At 36.7% G+C, this 21,311-nt stretch overlaps 3 protein-coding genes across 5 annotated transcripts in view; 2 read left to right on the forward strand and 1 right to left on the reverse strand.

The window, feature by feature from the left end:
• The first annotated feature begins 25 nt into the window (after positions 1 to 25).
• On the forward strand, positions 26 to 5,609 carry mRpL40 (mitochondrial ribosomal protein L40). Of its 3 annotated transcripts, XM_022067411.2 has the most exons (6): positions 26 to 280; positions 727 to 822; positions 1,178 to 1,348; positions 1,666 to 1,864; positions 2,254 to 2,381; positions 4,169 to 5,609. In XM_022067411.2, exons 1-5 carry the CDS (start codon positions 246 to 248, stop codon positions 2,362 to 2,364), a joined length of 612 nt encoding a protein of 203 aa, XP_021923103.1. In that variant the 5' UTR covers positions 26 to 245; the 3' UTR covers positions 2,365 to 2,381; positions 4,169 to 5,609. The 3 variants fall into 3 exon arrangements, with proteins under 3 accessions (XP_021923103.1, XP_021923102.1, XP_021923104.1); XM_022067410.2 differs by lacking the exon at positions 4,169 to 5,609 and having other exon boundaries at positions 2,254 to 3,043; XM_022067412.2 differs by lacking the exons at positions 26 to 280; positions 4,169 to 5,609 and adding an exon at positions 379 to 597 and having other exon boundaries at positions 2,254 to 3,043.
• On the reverse strand, positions 4,341 to 20,264 carry LOC110831427 (uncharacterized). The gene is made up of 5 exons (XM_022067408.2): positions 20,108 to 20,264; positions 16,694 to 16,800; positions 13,176 to 13,346; positions 7,830 to 7,948; positions 4,341 to 7,466 (listed from the first exon to the last, which is right to left on the reverse strand). Exons 2-5 carry the CDS (start codon positions 16,788 to 16,790, stop codon positions 6,678 to 6,680), a joined length of 1,176 nt encoding a protein of 391 aa, XP_021923100.1. The 5' UTR covers positions 16,791 to 16,800; positions 20,108 to 20,264; the 3' UTR covers positions 4,341 to 6,677.
• The window catches only part of LOC110831429 (neuroparsin-A), a 30,883-nt gene continuing 21,822 nt past the window's right edge, over positions 12,251 to 21,311 (forward strand). Inside the window, exon 1 of the mRNA XM_022067413.2 lies at positions 12,251 to 12,344. The gene's annotated coding sequence lies outside the window, so the exon portion shown is untranslated. The remainder of the gene's footprint in view (positions 12,345 to 21,311) is intronic.

Here is a 21,311-nt window from a genome sequence, read left to right on the forward strand (position 1 = left end):
CATCTCGTGAGAGAGTTGATAACGTCGAGTAGTTTGTAGTCCATGGTTCCTTGTTTTACCGTGAAACGTTGTATGGAAAATTTCTGATATGTTCGAAGGTCTTGACGTTGAGGCATTTTGTATGGAATTTGTCGGTAGTTGCTTACGAGTTAAATGTACAAAAGAACTTATCTCTTCGCTTAATGTGCATTATTGATTGAAACGACAAATTCGAAACTACAAAGCGGTGCCATAAGCAGAAGGCAATGATTCGAGCAGGACTGATTACAGCACTTTCTAGGTTAGTGTATTACTGTTTATTTTAGGTTATGTTTGAAAATAATAAAAGGTTGCCCCATGTATTTCAGCACAAGTAGTATTGGTGAGTGGATGAGTAAAACTGCCTCTTTATCTCTCAGTCTGTGAAGTGCTAAGTACAGTGCCTTGAACATATGTCTGAGTTTGGAGGTCAAGCTTTTGTCTAGTGCAAGTTACCAACATGTTACTCTAGAAGCTGCTCTACCCTCAGGAAAGGTGACCATAGTATACATTTGATGCAGGCTAGGTGATCTTCAGAGCTGTTTGGACATTATGATGAAGAGAAGGATCATAATCCATGTGAGGAATTGGACTTTGGTTATCGAACCATAGTCGGTCATTGCTGACTGACATGTCATATCTCATATTTTTAAAAATCTTGAAACATTAATTTTTCTACTCTTAATTAACTATCCTTTCGTTTTCCAGGCTTTGTATTTCTGATGTCAGAAGTCATATCACTTCTACAAGATTAATCAGCACCAGTATCAATCCACTTTTATTTAAAGCTACTACATGCCTGTAGTAAGTACAGTTTCTTTAATTTAAATTCATTATATCAACACACATTTGATAATATGTTAAAACAGGTATAAATCATTTTAATTAAGATCTCTTGGATGTACTATATAGTAGTGATGCCTCTCACAAATTGCTTTTATGCATCGTACAGGTAAGTCATACAGAAAGAAAGGAATTTATACTATGGCCTCTAGTCTTATGGAAAACATTTATGTTTAATATGAGTGTCAGAACATAGCATACATATGTATTTTCTCATGCTTAATTTATCTGTGATGTATGCAAGACAATACAGATAACAAGTGCTGAAAGAAACATTATTACTTTGATCTTTATTTATTGTTATTCTTTACTGTAGTGCAGAACCTTTGAAGAAGAAGAAACGAATAGATCCTGCTGTTATAAAGCATAGAGAAGAAAGAAAGAAGAAAAGACTGGAAAAGCAGATCCGTCGTCTTGAAAAGAATGCTAGGCAGCTGAAACCTATAGATGAACTTGAAGTCCCATTGGAATTCATGGATAGAAAAAAGTAAGTTGTGTTCTACAAAATGTAACACATTGCAAGCTATCACAGTGAATGAATGCAATAACGTATTCTTGAGAAATCAGCCGTTTGAGCATGGAATTAATTTTATCTAGTGTGGTGTCACACATTAAAACAATTGGAATTGATAGACCCAAAAGGTTGGCATGAATGTCAGTGTGTAACACATTATAATTGGACTTAGGTCACTGTGTGTGTATAAATACTCTAAAATTCCTTGTAGTCTGAATCTGGCTATTATGACTATGTGTGTGTGTATATTACAACTTTAAGATACCTGATGGTTGAACACTTCCTTTTAGAGAGCGAGAAAGGGAAGTACCAACCTTGACACCTGAAATGGAAGATGAGCGTGCAGTATTACTTAAGAAATGGGCTACTTACAAGCAAAAACAGCACTTGAAGGACACGCAGATGATTGACAGACTTATATTTGCACAACAGAAAGCTCTTGACGAGCTTCATCAGGAATCAGAGGAGTTGTATGAGGCTGCAATTCAGGTAATTTGGCTGTCAGCATAATGAAATACATCCTTTTTTTCAACTATCGACAGTACTGAGGAGATGTGTTAAACAATCCTGTATTTTATGTTGTCCCTAATTCATGCCCTTCCTGTAAGTATTGTCAAAAGACAAGAACTTATTTGATTAAAACTGTAATGATGGACATCCTGTAATTTCATGCAAAATAACTTTGTTATGTGGATTTGTATATTTTAGTGAGTGTTTGGCACATTATTTTATTGTTTTCGAAACTTCCTAGTCATATAGCATCACTTCAGCCTTGAAGACTGAGGCAGCATATTCTTCCAAAATGTTTGTATACAACCAAAGGACTGCATGGCACACCAACCCAGAAGGCCTCAGTCCAGTTATGGTTTTTGTTATAGATCAATCCTACACAGATTCCTTTCATTGTTCGTGGACCAGTTCAAACACCTCCGATCAAAGGATATGATAGTCCAGATGGGGAATTCACGGACGTTTCGAAGAAATGGTAGTTGACGTTGGTCTCTAAGTAAGGATTTTCATTGTTTTAGAAACTAATATTCAGATTGGATGGACAGTGTATGAAATATATTTGGTTATTACACTTACAGTACTTTTATTTCTGAGTAATTTATTCTTTTGGAAAATAACACCAGTTATGAATAATGTGAGGGTTGTTACAAAAAAGAAAACTACAGACAGGCACACAAGTAGAAGTGTTTTGCTGGCAGTTGTTGGAAGGATGCAAATATTTGAACAGCAGGAAGATTGCGCTAAGTCTGTGTATGCACTAGTAACATCCAGACCAAAATGGTAGTGACATTGGAAAGCTGGACAAACATAGATGTGAGAAATGTGATTTGTTTTCTGCATGCAAATCGCAAAACACCGATACAGATTTATCAGGGCTGGTGGTTCCAGCAGTATGAGTGGGATGTGTTCCAGCAGTCGTGACTTGATACCCTGAAACTTTCATTGCTTTGGCCCTGAAATGGCAGTGATTTGTGAATTATGATGTTTCTGCAGCAGTGATGACTTAGTTACAGGCTCATAACCAGGATATCTTAGTGAAGTTTCCTAGTGGCACATGTAGTTCAGCAGGTGTGATGATCACGTAGAAAAATAATTTTACGATGTCTGCATGTGTGCAGTCAGTTGTATCTCTGTGGTTATAAATGTCATATCACAACATTCTTGTGTGTCTTATTTCTGGAGTATCCTTTTTCTGTACTTCTTGATGCTTATGCTTGAAATAATGTCATCATACTTTGTAATTTAAGGAACCCACTGTTTCGGACAGAGTCTTTAGTCTGTAATTGCAGCGCATTTATGCAAAAATGGTAATTTTTATTTAAATTCATGAAAGATTGTTTGTTATTTCATTATTGTATACAAATTGCATAAGATTCCTTTGAGTTAATTGAGATGGGAAGTACATAAGTATAAGTTCGAAACACTTTTCTATCTTGAGAATTCCCAGTTTGGACCATCACTTGTCAGGCCATAGTGTGCGGTTGGAAGGGACTGGGGATATTAGTTAATATCTACCAATGTCGGTATTGGGAATGGGTTCTGGCTTGTTAACTTAATTTTGCTTAAGAATGATGATACATAACTTAACACAGAACAAAAAGCATAGTTCACAGATTCCTCCCATAAAATGTGTAGAATGCCTAGGCATTTTTAAGAATTAGGCACATGGAAACTTTATTTTACTTCAAGTGAAAATTATATTGGCAATAGTTTCAAAATTGTACATGTTTGGTGGATGATTGGTAAAGCTTGATATTTTCCTTTAGATTTATTTACTAGGTTATTACTTGGTCATCAAACAACCTGTTGCACCCTTAAAGAAGTATATTGTCTTTTAATTATCTCAACTGGGGAATTGCTGATGAATGGTACCAGCTTGACAGTAAGAGAATTAAATTTAGTTCTTTGTTTATTGTTTTATATGCAGAGGCATTCTTAATTGCCCAGAGCACAAGTTTCATGCCGATCGTCAGAGCTATTGTTGATTCGAAATCTTTCAAATGAATTGGTTGTGTTAATAATTCTGCCTTTGTAATTTCCTACTTCTATACAAACAGTGATTCTTAATCATTACTGAAAACTTTTCACACAAACTTCATTTGAATCTCCCAAAAATTCTTCTATGTATTTTCATCATTAATCACTTGTTCATTTTTCATCAAGTTAATTGAAAGTCTATTTTATATGTACTCTGTGATGATATTTTTAATGAGATGTGAATAACACTCTGTTAAGATTCTTATAAGTAATTCGGAATTTTTTGTTGCTTTATTCTGTTTTCAGAAATGAATGGAATAAAAGGATATGGGTATTTTCCAGGTAATTTTAAAAGCATTCTTATTCCTTCTTTGTCATCATTTTTGATAGTATAGTTCCTCATAATTTTCTTACATGAAAGCGGACTGGAAGGCAAACAAGGTGTTCAGAGAGTTGGTGCTTTAGATATTTGTATATATTTTATAATTAAATTATATTTAATATATATGCATTAAACATACATTAGTAATAAAATAACATGGATTTACAGTATAAAAGACTTAAAAGCAACAATTGACATCTCTAAAGACATACACAAGAACTTCATTACACGTTGCACAGTACCAATAGTTTATATACAGCCCATTTCATTGATTCTTCTTTTGTGTTTTGAATACTGTATAATATAAAGTTTCCATCACAGTGAAGAGTACAGCAGTGTAACATATAAACAGCATTACAAAAGTCACTTGCACAATCTTAGCAGGTTACCAGGCTCTGCATAATCTTGGAATAATGGCTACAACTGGTCTGTTCACAGTGGCGTAGATGATTTCAATAATTTTAGGTTATAGAAGACAGCCATCTTCAATTTTATACTAACTTTCTGTGCATTGAACTATATTTACAGAATGGAGCAGGGTATTAAATATATACATGATACCTTATTGATTTAATTTAATGTTGGTAATTAATTGTAAGAGGTCATCATGAAGTGAGAACACATAATGTAATTATATCTAAAATATTTTGACTTTATTTTATATATCAGGCAAAATAAATGTGTAGCGTGTCACTACTTGACTGATGAGTGCAGATGCAAGTGTGTCATGTTTTAATTAAAGGAAAATTACTAATTGATTTAAATTAATACAGCAGTTACCACTGCTACCATACTTGATAGTGATTAAATTTAAATCAAACACACAACATTATAGCAATATGAAATTTGATGTTTTTATGCCCAGACTATCATCATAACCAACTTAATTTAATCAGCCATTTATAATAATACTATGATAAAGAGTACAGGTAAGTTGTTTTATATTATGGGTAGTTCTAGGTAATTTTGTAACAGTATTCAAGAATCTAATATCTTGACCATAAAATAATGTAACATATATTAACACTTTACATGAAGACTGAAATGCTTTTTAGGTATATTTAAATGAATATTGATTATGTCAGACATTGATTGCAGCCAAAAGTTTTAGCCAAGGATATTGTAAGATTCATATTTTTTCTGACATTTTGAGATAATGACTACTAAATATGAAATTAACTTCTTGAGTATTCAAATAATGTATATTAAAAAGTACCTATTTATATTGCTCTGTACAAGTAACCAACCCTGCTGTATTTTATTTAGAGTTACAATAAGGTTGGGTGCTGCAACCAAATAATGTTCACATGTGCTTTGTAGGTAACATAAGATGCAATTAAAAGTTAAGACATGGCAATAATTAAACAGCATTCTATGTCATAATATTGTAAGGAAAGATTACAACAGAAGTCTCACGCATTTTATGCTTTTGTACACTAGAGCAATGTAAGTTTAAATGTCATGTTTTGTGTTTTTGGAGGCTCACATATGAAAAAGTTGCAGAAGTAAAATTGTTTATTGCACTTGCTTCTTTCACAAGATATGAAAGGAATTGCGGCTGTACCAAAGTCTGATAACAGATATGAAATGATACTTCTAAACAAAAAGTGTGTGAGTAGTTTACTCTCCTTTTTTGAAAGGGTAAATATTAAGTTCATGCATAGCTCCCATGGTGCAAAAGCATATTTAACATGAAAAATTGAAATAAGAACTTACAGTCTAACAACATTAATGCCGCAGAGGTCTTTGTTGACACTGCCCTAATATTTGTCTCAATTTGACATGTCTTCCTTTGTGATTGCTGGGACCAAGAAATGCATATTCAAGGACAAAATTTATTCTAAACTCATCACAGAGATCTACCCCGATCCCCCTGTATCACATTGACTTCTGCTGGGCAGAGGTGCTTAGAAAATTGTCTAGGAATGTAACTCTTGCACTATGGGAGGTACACATTTTTTGGAGTGTGAAATCTTGTTGCTCCATAGATTTTAAACACAAGTACACTAGAAGGAATCAGTTTGCTGTATGCTGCATAGGAGATATAAAAATAACCCCTCCTTTCTTTTAATTCTCAGGATAAATTTAAAACCTGCCAGTACAAATGGGGTAATTGGTTCCGTCAGTTTTGCTGTTGTCTATCAACAAACCTGAATATTACAACCCTGGAACTTAAGTGGCACGAGTTTGCTGTGACTGCCATACTGTTGAAATTTTACAACATAACCATCACAGACAGTTGTCAGCTTGTTTAGTTCGTTTACGAAAAATGAAAAGAAAAGTGCTTTTGAAATGTATACTTATTTTAAATAATAATATTTATAAATCATTCTTACATGTTACATGCGATATGCCAGACATATTATTTGGACCATTGCATTTGATTTTAATACATCAATTACTCATTCTGACTGATGTTTTACAAGTTGGGACTTAATCAAATTTAAGTTCGCGTTTGCAAATGGGACAGTTATCGGAAGCTTTAAGACACTGACGAAGGCAATCACCGTGGAATATGTGATGACAAGGAGTAATACGAGCCAATCGCATGGGACTTAAGCAGACTGCACACACATCATCAAAGGCAGCTAACTCATCTGATGTAGCGTAACGGTACTGGTTGAGAACAGCACGCTCATTATTGAGGGTTTTTAAACTATTGAGTACCATCTCTTTAGTTCGTAGGAAAGCATTGAGATACAGTACTGTAATGACAAAGCGGTATTGTCCATATACAATAAGAGGAATTGAAAGAAGTAGGGTTATGATAATGGTAAATGTTCGGAGTATGACCGGAGCCCACAGCGACTCCAGAGATTCCAGGATGTTAAGTTGTAGGAAGAGGAGGAGGGAAGGAAAGATATCAACGAAAACCTTCTCGGTGGCCATGTAATAGAACCATGTGATTGCAGTGTAGAGTGATGTGGGATGATAGTGCTCCAGGCCCTGCTCCAGCCCAAAAACTAGTAGCATGAAAACAACAGTGATGATGAAGGTAACTGCCTTCGTCCACTCCAACACAATCTTCGTCGCTGACATGGCAAGGTGCTTGATATTGGAATGCTCGGTCATTGTCACATAGGGTGACCAATCCTCTTTTTCAATGAGTTCCTTTATGTACGCTACGCAGTACGCAATGACGTTGTAGAACATGAGGGAGTAGAGGCATGTCACTCGTTGTCCAGGAACCAGTACTCGGTCACACAGCATGAAAAACACCAACTAAACAAAGGAGTGAAAAGGATTTGCCAACAAGTTTAACAACGTTCAAAAACAGACTTTAATATAAGACTGAGAAGGACCATTCTTTGTAGTATTTTATTAAAATTTATAACCTGTTTTGGATACTGTGGTAATAAAATTCACTTATTGGGTTCGGAGATTAAACACGACGATGGTAATAAAAAAGTGGAATTACAAGGCAGCATCTTTTATACTCTTCACCGGATGTTATTACAATGATCAGATCAAGGAGGATGGGTTGGGAAGATTATATAGAACAGGTGAGGTAGATGGGAAATGCATACAAAATTTTATAATTTCAGTCAAAGTTGAAATTTAAAATTAACAGAATTTAATACTTACTTGATTCACCATTGTGAAAATATTAGTCATCTTCATAAAAAGCTTCTCTGTTCTGTCTAGAGGAGCATATACGTGCAATGCAAATGCTGTGATAGGTCTTATGATGAAATCACATTTATCTGAAATGAGAGAAACCTTTAGTCACACCTTGAAGACCTATAGTTGTAGATGGGAGAATAATGTTGAAATGGATCTTACGAACTGAATTTATTTAGCTGAGGATGAAACAAAAATGAATTGGATGTAGTAAACAGTTTTTGGACAAAACATTGTAGAACATATATATGTTATTCCAAAATTATGCAAGAGCAGGGTAACCCTCTAAGATTGTACAAGTGACCTTTGTAATGCTGTTTATATGTTACACTCCTATACTTTTAGCTGTGTGATGTAAAACTTTTTATTAACAGTTATTGTACTTGTGTTTTGAGAGAACAGGTAATGTTGTTCATTTCTTATGTTAAAAATTGTTATTTTGAATAGTAGGTCGGAGGAGATTATATAACGAGAGGTTTTGGCATATTTTAAACTGTTGTCCTAGTATTAAATTGTATAAAGAACATTGTAGGATAGACAATGAAACCCATAATTTAACTTTTTGTTTGTCATTCGTAACACAGTTGATCGTAATAAAATCAAATGTTTCCTTCTGTCCTAAACTTACTGAATTTAGCGTATAGAGGGCATTTAAGTTAATTGGTATTATAGCAACAAAATAGTGAATTTTGATGGCTCAACAGATACTTGTAACATGTATTATGACTTATTCCACATCCTATTGTCATCTGGGTAATTTTAGGATGCATGGAATATATTTAAAATACATGTATTCTTGTATGGCATATCACAAATATAAAGCTGCATTAGTAATTAGTACTCAATGATGTTAGGAACTTGAGAAAAATTATATATATCTATATATTTTGCATGTTTGGTTTAGTATGAATATTTTAACGTTTCACAACAATAGAATGTTATTAATTGGTAGAGTCTAATGGATTTTTTTCATTTATGTAAATCAGCAAAGAGCAGTGATGATATTAATGGCTGAAACTGAATGTACGATATCAAAATATATAGTTGCAAACCAAAAATGAGACGCTATGATGCCCTGTTTGCATGTATCACTTTTAATAATTTAAATAATCTTAGTGTGATTGTGACTGAAAGGTTGTGACAGGTTAGCGTTATCTGCAGAGGATTCCAGCCTACAACCCACGAAGATGTTTTGCTGTTGTATTAAGTGAACGCTGATAATGACACGAAATGACTTTGCTAAGATTTTACTTTGGCATTGAAGTGCATGTATCAGTATGACATATTTCCAGTCGGTTTACTTAATTGATTTTATGGTCATTTAGTAATTATCGCCTGTAATTTTAAGGACATAATGGCGCAGACACATGGTGACGTGGCCTTGTCGGATTAAAGAACAGTTGCTGTAACTCTCATCTGAAGAGTGGGCTTGATTAATTTAGGACAGATTTGTAAATGAATATTAACATACGTATTTCAACCTGAAAATGTGATATGCGATACTGGATTTGAAAGAATGTTTGAAGATTTATGTTCCCGGAGAAAGTATGGTTCTTATAATGGGGAGGCCAATGGACGAGTTGAAAGAATGCTTTATAAATGCCGCTAATGTGAAACAAGTAATTACGATTCATTGAACTCTGTATTAAATGGCGTTGGTCTCACATAAAAATTGGAACAGGCGCCGTTTTAATTGTTTTGAGGGTTTGAAGGTGCTTAAAAAGGCATAACGGTTTTGTTGGTTACAATATAAATATTTTCGTACCGATTTTGGTCGGTTTGTTCCAAGTTTTTAATGTGTAATACACACGTATTTGACGTCATAAATTTCACTTCATATATGGGATAAGACAAGTAAGTTAAAAGTGCGTGTGTGTTTGTTGTACAGAAAACTATCTTGCGTGTTGCGCTGGTCGAGTAGGGCTGCCCTCTGGTGCCTTTTCAAGTGCCTGGCGCGTGCTTTAAAGCCAGTAATGTTATAGGCGTAGCCTAAGAACAAGGATGATTGTGAGCCCCCATTTCAAATTTAATAAAGAATGTGTGTCCGTGTAGAAACTCAGAAAAATTATGTTGTTTATAGCCAGAGGGCGTACTTTGTTTGCTACTTTGTGAGTTTGCGCAAGCAACGAACAATTCAGTAACCCAAGTTGCAATGACGTAGATGTTTTCAATTTATGTTGACAGTATTTCTTTACCAGTGTATTTGGGTGACCCAAATATTTAAGACGTCAACTGATTTGGCTCTGTTGCCAAGAGGGAGGGGGAAACCCAGCCCCCAACTGTCGTCACAACAGGTGGCAGGCTTGGGGGGGGGGGGGGGGGGACAATCATGCCAGGTTGCGTTCCTGGAACATAATGAAGTGGAAATTTGTTGTCATACAGGGATTCAGTCGTCAATTTGTTCTCCCAACAGAGAGGAATTTATTTATTCGAAATTTTATTTCTAAAATGTTGAGAATATTTCATAATACTTAACACAGAGACACTGCTTGCATGTTTCCTAGTGGTTCATGTGTTTTTATTGAAATAAACTCAATTATATATAAATTTCTCAGGAAGAATTGTCAGTCACTGTGCAAATGTTCCGTTTCTTGAAGAACAATTTTCGTTGCTGTTTAATTTAGCTTAAGACAAGTGTAACGCAATATTATTGCAAATACCAGCTAGAGACTATGAATTTTTAGAAGGGAGTGAAGTGAATTTGTGAGACTTGATGGTAAACTGTTGAAAATTTTGATGCCTGCATAATGAGCACGTTGTAAACGGCGCTCGTTTACAATTCCTGTCAGGTTTTTACGAAAATTGATGTTGTATTCGATTAATACAAGAAGTGTAATAAGAAAGTACACATTTGTGCTCCAGGATGTCGCGTATTATGATTGGTGTTTATCTTGGAGGAATATGCCATTTCTTTGCAACAGACATATTCCCAGTCCGCTGCATATTTAATGGGAATGTTAACGAGCAAAGCTGCGGTCCACATTACCTGATACTAATCATAATTTAAATTAGCAATAATTGTAAGAAGTCTGTTATTATTAATAATATTATTATCCCATCTATTCACCACTTTATAGGGTATGTACTTCCATGTACCCGAGACAGACCTTGTCCCTAAGGTATATAGTGCAGAAGCTATTTCCGGAAAACATATTTTTAACACTTGCTACATGTATTATTATCATCATTATCATTATTATTATAAACATGTTTAACCTGAACGTTGTTTATTCGTAGATCGAGTCATTTAGAGCTGCACTCTAATTTTAATACGTGTGTGATAATAATTTTAACAAGGACAAATCATGTATAAGAGGGTATATTGTAATGAATCTCAGAATTTTTGGTGAAGCAGAATGGAGATTTTAGTGGATGAGTTTTATTATCATCGCATGTTGCGCTGGGATGTTACATACTTTTCGTATTTGCTATGTCCAGTAATATTTTACTTGAATCTCATGCAGATAAAGGCGTAGGTTTTTTACGCTAATAAGTGAGCAATTGTTTCGTCGTGAAGACATGGAAAGGGGGAGGCAGTGCGGTAAGGTGCCAAAATTACTTCGCGATTAACAAACTGTAATGGCCCAGACCTTCAGAACCTTTTTTTCTGTACTGCCATTTATCATCTTCTGACATGGAAATCTTTAAAGCTCCGGTTGTGTGCGCGGAGTTAAGTGTCAGTGTAATTAGCGAGCAGTTTATTTGGTGGTTCCATTCATTATTCGCCATGTTTAATTTCAAAACAAACTGAATTTTATATAATTCACGTTGAAACTTATGGCGTTTTATCATATTGAACATTAGGACTGTGGGTTCGAATCCCATTCAGGACATAGACTTATGTTCATATGTTTCTGTTTTGTTGCCCTGTGTACGTAAAACTCTTGCGATTGGTCGAGTCCTACTGCCCGTGAAAAACATTATTGATTAGTTGTGAATTGGAGCAGATCAGACCGCTGATAACCTTGGAGGAAAGGATGTATAAATGCTTACCGCAAAGGCGAATTTTTTAGCGGCAAAAACTACTATTCATTCAACACAATGTGTTACTGGTTGACTTCACCGTGGAATAGCGTGTACGACCTCACCCAATTTAATATCGTCCCCCAAATCCTTTGGCCTTGGACACGGAAGATAGGTCGTAGTGGACGACCACATATGACACGCACAAAATCACATGCATCATTGCAGGTCAGGATGAGCACGACGTTGCTGTCTTGTGTGATCTTGTCAAACTGCCACTGGAAACGCTGGACTTGTCGTAGCACATTGTCTTCCAAATAAGTTGTCATTTTAATTATCCTTCTAGCGCTGTCTTATCTTCTTCATGACACCCTTTCCCTCCACCCTGTTCTGTCGCCCTGACCAGAATTGTATATGAACCCTGGAGATGGTTCTTGTGCCCGTAGTTCGTTCTCTGCATCATCAAGAGCTGTTTTCAACAAGGACTACCGATCTGCAGCTAGTCAACCCCTAGAGGTATGTTTGGGGAGTCCACATTCGATTCCCAGACTTTCGACACAGGCCTTTATCAGAATAAGATGAGATTCGCCTCTGTTTGAAGTTAGTTGACGTTAAAGAAATTTACAAGTCCATAATTACGTATCATCTTCCATTATGTGCCATTAGTTGTTCTTAGGCAGCATTATGGCATATACACCAGTCCTTTCTGACTATTCTATGTGGGTTCATATTCTGAATCATGAATCAGATGTGTCATATACAAGTGTAAATTTTTCTCTTTTCTGTAATGAGCTTTTACGTCTAGATTCTGTAATACACGAGGCAAAAATGACGCACCTTATTCATCTCGCGTGCTAAAAGTAAGTAGGAGACGTTCACGGAAATATTTATTGTGTTAACGCTCGATACAACTTTAGATTTTTTATTTAATAAGATCAGAATATGTTATTGTCAATAAATTCGAGAAGGAAACTTTACAATTTGTATATCAGTTAAAATTGTTTATTTTGCGACGTAAAAGGGAAGGCAAATTGGTCCCTGATGCTTAACTTCGCACCACGCCATGCAGACATATAGGGAGGTGGAGGTATAGCTCCGCACATTCTTAACGTCTGCAGTGGATTGAGGTGAGTGGTTAGCTTTACGTCTCAGTCACATTCCCTCCCAGGTAGGACCCCCGGGACTTCCTGAATAGGACGCTGGATGGGTTTTGTAGCGAGGAGAGCAATTCCGCGCTGTCGGGAATGGAATCCAGGCCGTATAACCCGTAGCCTAGTCATTACACTAACTGAGCTGTCCCGTGGAGTATCAGCGTTCCTCAGGAAGGACTAGGACATCATTTCTTACCTTTGATATTGATAACCATAGGTCGGAAGCCACTTAGGGAATACTTGTAGTTGGCAGAGATGACCATGGGCAGAACGAGGCAGGAGTATGCGATCCCCATACTGCTCACCAGCACTGAGGCGTGACCCCGTGCAAAGTACGGCAACAGCAGAACCACGGACAGCAGGCATACTGTAAAACATTGTACGTGCAGGCATAGCAAAAGTAGCTTCAGTTAGACGTACCCCTCCAGTGTGCCCTGTTTCATTCGATTTTTTCGTGAAAGCCTACACTGTAATCCCAAGAGGCCTGAGTTTGAGTCCAGGTGAATCGTAACGATTTGATAAACAGTATTCAGTGACGAACAAGAGAAGTTTTTAAGTAATGTAATTAATCGACATGCTGGTAATTTCTTGACGCTATAGAATGTGAATGTAGTCCTGTGTCTGGAAAAGGTTAAAAAGAACCTGGTCTAGAATGTGGAGCTTTACTTTAGCGTCGCCTGTGCACAATCACGGCGATATAATTACACACAGGGAACATTTATTTTGCCTTGAAATGGAATAGGTCTCTTTTATTTATTATGAGTCCAACAGAATAAATAAAGATTCATTCAGGACACACGGGCCTTAATCCAATTATTGTGCTCAAATTAATTACAATTAGAATTATTTAATATAATACACAATATTAGCTGTATTGTTGTTACTACAGCTTGTTCCAAAAAGAATATTAACCTTGTTATCGATCTCCGTGTTTTGTGTTTACGAAGGGAAACTAGTGTGGTCTACACTTAACACTTACACTAGATCCGATAATTTAGCAAGTATGTAATGGTTTAGTTTATTAAAATGTATTTATTTCTTTCATTGAATGTGTATATGCATCTTTTTGGGGCGTGTATTTGTTTTCGTATATTCTGTGGGCCCGTTAAGACACCAAGGGAGATTTAGTCCGCTGTTTGACTTTCTGTCCTCTTTCTGATGTCGGAAGTAACAAGAAATTTGCCATCTTACAACTTTGCATGTATTATGTTTCTTATGTCTATTTTTCGGAATAAAGACCTACTGTTTGCGTTTATTCTGGGATTGTTTATAGCAGATGCCCGGTTTTGATGGTTGATGGTTGTTTTGTATCAGAAAACCGCGGCGGATGTCGTAAATGTGAGGTGTACCCCCTCCTACACTTGTTATCTGGTTCACTCACCTTCCGTGAACTTTTTTTAGATCTTATGTCCATGTGGACACTTGCCAGATATACATAAACTGTTTATTTTTATATAAAACTGCGTTATCCTTTCGATGCCAGTATTACAGAGATTTCTGAACTCAGAGTATAGGCCTAAATAACTGAATCTTGTAACGATGTCTAGTCAACCATTAATATAAAGCGGATAGCCTTCTTGTTTATAGCCAACAGTTTTATATTCAGACACTGGGGTCAGGATATGATCCCCGGGAATAGCTGTTGTTAAATTTTTATATTGTTGTCTGTTACTCTCCCTGTTTCTCATCAACAGAGTATAAGGGCGCTGTCTCAGGGGTAAAATGGGTCTGCAACGTTCTACCGACCATTAAACGTTATACACCGGGCATGCCAAACTCTCGACCCTCTTCGGTGTTTTTATGCGTTCGGACTCTGTTCTCGAATTATACTCGATGTGCTGCCAGAAAGTCCCACTTTTAATCAGCTTTGGTTTCAAATGTGTGTCAATTAACTGCTTGTGTACCGGTGTTCTTATTTCGATTAATTGTAGGGGAAAGGTGCTCCAAATGAATTTAACGTTTATATATGTTTGTAGAAAAACCAAGGAATGAATAATATATCTTCAGAGTAGGCCGTTATGATTTTAGATGTGATGACCACGGAATAGTCATGTCTTTTTCAAGCGGCTCATAGTAGATTTTAATTTGACATGCCTTCTACAGACTGACATCTGAAAACGCATATGCCAAGGTTTGAACCGAGTAATTATCATCAGAATTCGAGAGTATGTATAATTACCAACATCGACCAGCTCTAACTGTAATTGGGATAACGATGTACAATAGCCTTATTTACTAACAAGTTATAAGGAAAATAATACTGTATGTTAGCTTACAGCTCAAGAAGGGATCTACCAATTTGCCCCAAACTTGGCATGCTTATGATTTGAAACAAGGAACAGATTTTAGAAAGGGCAAAAACTCCGAAAAGTGTACTTAGCTTCGAGTTTCTCTGAGCATTTTTATTTACCTGGGAAACTAAACGCGATAGAAGATGGACGCCAAGACTAAAAGTATCTTTTTCGGCAAGGATATTACAGGAATAAATGCTACAAGCCGAAAGACTGTCCTGGGTTTAAGTCCCAGATTTCCCTGCAGTAATACTGCGCGCAAAGTTTGTGCAAATGTGCGCTGAAACATACTCTCACGTGGCAAACTAAGTGACGAGCCGAAGAGCAGTGAATGGTAAGTGAGCGGTTCCACGCGACTTGCGTGTAATTTTAGCGCGGCGCTACATACTTCCACGTCACTCGGTCGGACCACGTAGGCAGGAGCAAAGATCTACTCACGCCGCGGTCATTCAGGGCGGCCATCTGCGTAGCGTGCCAGACGTCTACTCGAAATATGAAAACATTAATTATAGATAGCACCTCCTAGTTACTAAAGAAAACAAACAGCGTGGCTTGTGCCAGACACAGGCAAGCGCACTTACAAATGCGGGTACGTAGCGAAGCTCAGAAGGCGTACTTTCCAAATGCGTTCATTGCGATATCGTATGCGTCACTCCCTGTTGCTCGTATTTATTGACTCCAAATGTACCACTCGTGTCTGACTCGTGTGTTATTTAACTACGCTTTCGAAACTTAAAATTAACGAGAATGGAACATTTAGTGCGCATGGTAGAGGTGATAAACGCACACAAAATTTTAATTTGGATACCATGAGAGATGAGGCCACTTTGGAGTCATAGACGTAGATAGAAATATAATATTAAAATTTATGTGAGATTTGAGGTTCTTACAGATGTAAACATGTCGTTTGTGGTCCTCTGTATTGTTACGCCGTGTGAATATTTAAGTGGTTATTAAGCTTACTTCAAAATGTTAGTAGCCACATCTAAGTCTACACGACGTCACGATCGTTAATATTAAAATTGTTCCTAAAGAATCACAGTGCGAGAGTGTAGACGGAAACAACTGTCCTGGGATATTGACAAGTGACATTTTTTTTCTGAACGCTGTGGTAATAAGCCTTTGGTTTCAATAAAAGGCGAACAATTTATTTCTGTCAATTTCTAAAGAAGTACTCAGCTACATGATGTCAGGCACAGGTTATAAATCACTTTAGTGGGTACATTATCTATAGAATTGTTCCGAATAAAATTACAAGTTACAGACGGATTGTTCATAATACGTTGGTAACAAACAGCCCATAAAATTAATGTTAATGATTTGGCGAGACGTATAGCAGTGACAGTCCGTGGAAACCGACCACCCGAAGTTCGTCGTGCCAAATAGAGATTAATGTGACAGCGTACTGTGGTGATGTCCTCACCTGTTTGTGCTGTCTTCTCGTCCTGGATGCGTGGGTCAATCTTCGTTAGAGTGTTGATACTCTGCAGCCTTGCTCTCACGCGGGTAATCATGCCCATTCTTCAACAACTGTAACCAAGCACCACGAATTTATTTAAGCTACAGCGTCATTTCTAACAAGACGTGATTTTAGGTGCGTTTTAGATTTCAGAGTTAAGCTATTCGCAATGGTTTGTTATGTATGAGTAAACTATTTTTATAATTATCATAATATATACAGCGCTTTCATTGATAAGGTTGAACGCAGCTGTCAATTCCCGACTCCAGGCAGCCGCTGTTGTAATAAAAGTAAGTTGTTTTTATGAAGCGATACTTGAGTCATATAGGGATACCTTGTAGCTTCTGGCGGAGAGTCATAGAGTTTTTAGCCGGGAGCCGGGAAGCGACAGTTGCGTTCAACTTTATTAGTGAACGCTCTGTAGTGCTTTCAGCGCTCAATTGGGTACCAGGATATTCCCTGAATCCCATGCCACAACCAAGGCATCTATCCGTTCCTTTAGTGAAGTAATATGACATTTTTAGTGGAACAGTCTGTCATAAATTGATTAATTTAGATCATTACCGATTGGGTGAATTGTGTGCTGAATCCCAAATACATGAGTACTGATCTTCAAGGTCAATTCAAGGATAGTTTATGTTCCCTAATTCATTAATTCATTCAGTAAAGTTTTGGTGTCATACTTCCTGAGTTCTCATAAATCGTAACAACAAATTTTACCTACTGGTGCTATATTTATTTATTATTTATTTAACGACGCTGTCTGTTACTCAGACTACTTACTTTCACTCGAGACTAGTGATTACACTACTACTGAACACAGGTAGTTTCTGTATCAGTCTCAATGTTCAACGCAATTTGACTGTAAAACTGTCAAAATTGTGTCAGTAAACTCATTTACGAGAAGTGTATAAAATAACAAGAAGAGCCTGATTTAAGGAGACGGCTGCTGTATGAGCAGTATGTGACCTGCAATGACGAAGTTCCTCGTTGTGGATTATCCTTAGAGAGCTCACTTTTTAAATCATTTCCTAACATTTTATTTTAGCATGTTTGATTTTTATACTTCAAATAAATAACAGTATCGATGTTTTTACGCCCATTTATGATAATTCCTTATACAGTTCGGAACAAAAATATTTACTTTTCTTCAACCTGACTATGCCTATAAAAATATTTGGGGGGGGGGGGGAGTACGGTCATTACAATTTTTTGTTTGATAAACACTGCCTTAAATTTTTTTATCTGAAATATATGGAAAATACACTAATTTGTATACTTCCAACTTCATTTTTAGTTTAAACAGGAAAATAAAAGGCCAAAATCGGCCGAATAGACAATATGACCCAGAAAAGACATTCTTAGTACTCTCAGTGATATTTTTCTATATACTGGTTTCCGTTTGATTCAGTGCCAGGTTGCTCTTGACACAGAATATGAAAAAGAGCTCACAAGTGTTTCCAAGGTTATGTCGTTCAAAGATATCATTCGGGACTTAGGATTCGACGCCCATCTTACTTATAGGTTACTTCTACACCGCGTATAATTACGCTTTGCCATTTGTGTTTACGCAGACATTAATAAGGATACGATAAAACGTAATTAAAGGATAGAGTAGGCTAATAAGAGCTTTTAGAATCATTCATAATGAGAAACGCAATCGTAACTGCTTACTACACATGAACCCCTTCACGCACGAAAAGATGAGGCCAGTGGCAGTGCTGAATTATTTTCAGCCGTATCCCATTGTTACAGGTGATTCACTGCCTAAAATCTGTACGGCCGTAATTTCAGCTATTTTTGTCTCTAGATGAGCATTTGTCTCACATACGTCTTGTAACAGTTGCTGTGTTGTCTTATTCGGCACTTTCTTGATAAATGCTTTAAAAATTGTAGCATTCGATGCGAAGTAATGTTTGAGAATGAACACGCGAATCTTCTCTTAAATACGCCATGTTCGCACCTGAACAGCTATTGCGCAGCTGGCGTGAGCAGCGGCCTAGTAATAAGGCGTACCTTATTAACGAAATGTAGTGTCAGTTATTTACGCTGTGTACCGAATGAGCTGTGAGAAAGCTGTAAATACATTTTCATCCTCACGTGCTTTTAGACTCCACAAGTGCAAACAGCCTGGAAAATCAACTGACTTATTTTGTCTACCTTATGATTTACCAGAGCCAATAATTCCCTCCTCCCACCGCCTTGTTTGTTTCCAAGTCGCTGTGTCAGTACAAAAGATCAGGGTTTTATATGTTTGTTCGTTGTCACTGGAAAGAAAGTCGATAACTTGGATAGAAAGGCACAGATGCGAAGATGATGTTTTAATCAGTCTTAAAGAATTAGCTTGGAGGAGTATCAAGTAGATTCATCTGTCACAGGACAGGGTTTAGTGGCTGGCTCTTGTGAGATTCATAATGGACCTTTGCGTGCCATAAGAGGCGGGAAAGTTCTTGAGTATTAGCTTCTGAAGAATAATTTTGATTATGCAGTTATCTAATTAGAAATAAAATACTTCTATAACTAATAGGCATTTCGGTCATTTTTACCTGTAAGCAGTTTACGTAAACTGAGAGTCTTTGTAGCCCAAATTCTTAACGCGTTTTTATCGGGTCCTGTACGTTTCATTTAATAAAAATTCAATGCAGTATTTAGAAATTAAATTAAATAACACACAGAATGGACTTTCGGACGGGTGGGAAGACGTGAGGACAGATAGATGCTCTGTGCCTATAAGAGTTTTTAGTTTTACGCTACGTGTTAAATAAGACTGACAAACTCTCAGTAAATGATCTCGGACAAAACTGAAAAACAATTTCATGTTTCACTCCATTTGTATCCAGATTCACTCTGGATACGTATGTAGGGGCGCGGGGAAGCACATCTCCGTTGTGACATCTCGTGAATATGTGGCGAGTCACTGGACTAGACTCTCAGCTCTGATTGTCAGTGTCCTTCTGACGTTACTTTAAAATAATTTTATCCAGTCACATTCATAAATATATTGATACACGCTATCATCTCCACAAACTCTGTAGTAAAATGTTTGAACAATATCAGTCTTGGAATTCTTAACCATAAATATTTAAATATCGCTTTGACCATTCACTGCTTCACAAACAAACAAAAAAGTGTCAAATAGATATAAAGGATGAGTGGAGTTGAAGACAATAAATTTGAAAATTATTCGTCTTGTATTAATCATAGTCTATGTTCTTCCTCCAGGATGAGAGACCTAGTTCCACACCCATACGAAAACCAGATAAAATTATGCTACTTGTATTAAATGACAACTTACATTAAAAAATAATTTCATTATATGTAAATTTCTTTTATAAATAATATTACTATTTTAACTTTCATAACACAAGATGTACTCACGTTTCATTGATCACGAACGTAAGTAGTTTAACAAAGTCACAGACAAACTGATAGCACAGGCACAACAATGTTTCCTGTTCACTGGCTACTTTGAATTTGATTTGTTTCTCGATGCGTCGCCCTCTGCTAGCAATTTGGACGCTTCTGATTTTTTTTTACATCGAAGTTAAATGACGCCAAAGATAGCAGGTAGGGAAGAGGAACCAGCAATCGTCCTGGTGGACGTCTGTTGGAATCATTAGTGAGTTCCTGTACATCCCCTGGCACCGGCAGTTATATCAGTGGGAGTAGAAAAGCTGGCATCCATTCTGCCAACTCAGCAAGTAAACACATGATGGGTCATCTGGTGCAATTGAAACTTGCACACCCAGAAACGTCCAAAAGTAATGTGGGTAGAGCGCATCACCATCTATGGAAATTAATAAGGTATTCTTTCGGCATACCTACATTCAAGGACGCCTTAAAATATTGTTTCCTCCCATAAAGTGAAAATCGGTGAAGGTTTAAGCATTACATCTAATACACTGTCTTAGGCATTCAGTATAATGTGCTTACAATGAATTATCTCATGAATTACAAAACATTTAATTATCGTGTAATTTTGGATTATATTCAACCTTGTAACATTCTTCATCGTTTCGTGTTTCTGGTTTCTAATTTTACTGGGATACGGAAAATATTAAAAATTTTGTTTTTGTGGAACATCTTCGCTGCTGTTCTGACTGACCCTCAAAATACAGAATCGTTTATTAATGTGCACTCTTCGAAATTAATAATTAGGTCTGTGTATCTGGAAAGGCAGCTTTCTCGGATCCAAGGACATTCCTGTTCTAGTGCTAACTGACCACTCTTCCGAGACTCGTTCCACACAGCCATTTGCAACCTGTTTTCTCTTTTGAACTTTTGTATCCTAGAGACAATTTTCCTTGTTTCATTCAGTGGTTTCACACGAACTTTGGTATGGTACAAAATGGTATTCTGATATGGTAACTACCAAAACCAAAGGTCACTTTTTTGTGTTTAACACCGTAGATGTGCTTAATCCGACGGTACAATAATTTCTTTTAGTTATTCATGTGGATAACCTCCAACTAAAAGCAAGAAGACATTTCTTTCCATTACATCTACACTTTAAGACAAACGTCTCCCTTGTTTTTGAGCATTACACCGTGAAAGCACAGGCTATTTGGCGAGCGGAGGTAAG

The sequence above is a fragment of the Zootermopsis nevadensis genome, unplaced genomic scaffold (assembly GCF_977971745.1).
Source record: "Zootermopsis nevadensis isolate Lab colony 2312 unplaced genomic scaffold, Znev_1.0 Znev_ptg000029l, whole genome shotgun sequence".
Classification (NCBI taxonomy): Eukaryota; Metazoa; Arthropoda; class Insecta; order Blattodea; family Termopsidae; genus Zootermopsis; species Zootermopsis nevadensis.

Excerpts from the sequence above, each read along its gene's own strand:
- mRpL40 (XM_022067411.2), top strand. The coding sequence starts at position 246 with ATGATTCGAGCAGGACTGATTACAGCACTTTCTAG. Across the intron at positions 823-1,177 it reads AAAGCTACTACATGCCTGTA|TGCAGAACCTTTGAAGAAGA; the intron begins GTAAGTACAGTT and ends TCTTTACTGTAG. Across the intron at positions 1,349-1,665 it reads GAATTCATGGATAGAAAAAA|AGAGCGAGAAAGGGAAGTAC; the intron begins GTAAGTTGTGTT and ends ACTTCCTTTTAG.
- LOC110831427 (XM_022067408.2), bottom strand. The coding sequence starts at position 16,790 with ATGGGCATGATTACCCGCGTGAGAGCAAGGCTGCAGAGTATCAACACT. Across the intron at positions 13,347-16,693 it reads CGAGAAGACAGCACAAACAG|TATGCCTGCTGTCCGTGGTT; the intron begins GTGAGGACATCA and ends AATGTTTTACAG. Across the intron at positions 7,467-7,829 it reads TTTTCACAATGGTGAATCAA|TTGGTGTTTTTCATGCTGTG; the intron begins GTAAGTATTAAA and ends TCCTTTGTTTAG.